Source organism: Saprolegnia parasitica, assembly GCF_000151545.1.
Source record: "Saprolegnia parasitica CBS 223.65 unplaced genomic scaffold supercont2.228, whole genome shotgun sequence".
Taxonomy (NCBI): domain Eukaryota; phylum Oomycota; class Saprolegniomycetes; order Saprolegniales; family Saprolegniaceae; genus Saprolegnia; species Saprolegnia parasitica.
Genome location: NW_012156622.1, coordinates 22849 through 24899, shown reverse-complemented (window position 1 = coordinate 24899; position 2051 = coordinate 22849). Strand labels below are relative to the sequence as shown.

Here is a 2051-nt window from a genome sequence, read left to right as displayed (position 1 = left end):
CGATCAACGACCAAGCCGTGGCACACTTGGCGTTCAACGATATTGTGGCGATTTTGAAAGAGCTCCCGTTGGGGTCGTCGGTGAAGCTCTCGCTGCTGCGCATCTCGTTCGCAAAGGCGTTCTCACTCGCGACACTCGCGCTCCAGTCGCATGCGTTTTGCTCGACGCACAAGCTCGCGCTCGACGAAGACCAGGTCGTGTGGGAGTACGCGCTGCGCATGCAGGCGACGCTCGGCGACTGCGTGTCGCCCAAGCCGTCGATGCTCGCGTTCGAAGAGCGCGCCAAGTTTGACGGGTACATGGCCCTCGCCGGCCTCTCGGGCCATCTGGCCATGCACCGGTACCTGAAACTCTACCTCTCCTGCTTTTCGCAAACAAACTGGCAGCCGATCGAGGCGCTCGACCACTTGCTGGCCTTTCACAACCCCGAGACGCCGCGTCTTCCGACCGCGCTCCCGACGGTCGTGCTTGTCGACTTTGCGCGCTCGGTGCTGCCGATGGGGAAGAGCGATTTGCATCTCCTCGAAGCGACGAGCGTCCACGTGCTCGCGGCCAACTGCAAGAACGACCCGTGCGGCGTGCTCTCGTCCATTGCGATCCCTGTGCCTAGCACGTACACGAACCAAAACAGCCCGATGCAGCTCCTCGCCGTCTCGCCCGACGATACCCGCGTCGCCGTCGCAGGGGCCCGTGGCTTTGCCCTCCTCCACAAGGTACGATGCACCGTCAAATCCGCATCTCTCCGATCGAGTGCACTCTGTGTGTAGCCCAAAGGTGCGTGGCTCTGCTTCGGGAACGTTCACGACGAGCAAGCCTTCCGCGTTGTCGCGATGGACTGGTGGCACAACGAAGCGCTCGTCGTTCTCGTGCTCCAAGACGATCTGCTTCTCATTGACGTCTACGCCCGCGACCGCCTCGATGCCCGCTGCTGCCGCCTCGTCTTGCCGCCGACCGCGTTCTTTTACGCGATTGCCGTCGACCACGATCGCGTCTACTGCCTCTCGCTGCAGCAAGTGCTCGTGTACCGCATTGCGACGTCCGGGTCGGCTGACGCGGGGAGTCTCCGCTTTGAGATTGAGTTTGAGCGGGCCGAGGCGCTGCCGCGCTGCAACGCCATGGTCGGCCAAGCGCACTTGTTTGTGCCGATTCCGCGCCTCCTGCCACAGTCGAATGCCGCATACAAGAAAAGCGGCGCGTGGTTCACCGGCTGGCTCGGTCTCTTGGGCGAATCAAACAAGCATATGCTCTTGCCACGGTTCGCGCTCCTCGATACGCTCGGGTGTCTCTACGTGTGGGACCCCGAAACAAAGGAGCAGGTGCTCTTGGCCAGTGACATCTCGCACGTCTCGACCTGGCGCGGCCCTCACGAGCTCCCGACACCGTGCACGCTCATGCACGGCTTGTATGGCCCCAAGGGCTTTCAGGCGTGGTGGCCGCTCCTGGACGGCGTTGATTTTGAGCCGAAGGCGCATGCCGATGCACTCCGATCGTTTCTACAAGTCCACGACCCGATGCGCGCGCGCAGTATGGGCAAGCTCCAAGGATCGCCCGAAGAGATGGCCAACACGTACTATGAGCTCTTGGCCGAGTACGGGGTCCAACTCGAGATCGCCAACGCCGAGCCAGAGTCGTCGGATATTCCGACATCGGTGCACTGCATCATGGTCGATCCTGTCTTGAAATTCAACCCGGAAGTGCAGCTCGTGGGGATCCATGCCCGGTTCGGCGTCCTCGTTGGCGCGTTCCAAGACCAATACGTCGGCATCTACGACATTGCGGCCCGTGTGCAGCCGCTCTTGCACTCGCTTCTCTCGCTGTTGCTGGTGCAGAAGCAGTCGACGCTCGCGCACGCGTGCTTGGAGGTCATGACGGCGCGCCTCGGTCTCACGACGCCTACGAAAGAGCTCGTGCTCGTGACCGCACTCGACAATGCGTTTCGACGGGTCTGGCCGCGTGCAGTCGTCGAGCGCACGCTGCTTTTGCTGCAGGACCCCGAGAACGAGATGGAAACGTACTGCGAAATCGTGGCCAACGTCGCGCGCAAGGTCGAG

At 62.3% G+C, this 2051-nt stretch overlaps 1 protein-coding gene across 1 annotated transcript in view; it reads left to right on the top strand.

Moving 5' to 3' along the window:
- Positions 1-116: 116 nt before the first annotated feature.
- Positions 117-2051, top strand: part of SPRG_21664 (hypothetical protein) — a gene marked incomplete at both ends in the record, with an annotated part of 3151 nt that continues 1216 nt past the window's right edge. Inside the window, 2 exons of the mRNA XM_012355318.1 lie at positions 117-713; positions 768-2045. Coding sequence (XP_012210708.1) covers positions 117-713; positions 768-2045 — 1875 coding nt within the window. The remainder of the gene's footprint in view (positions 714-767; positions 2046-2051) is intronic.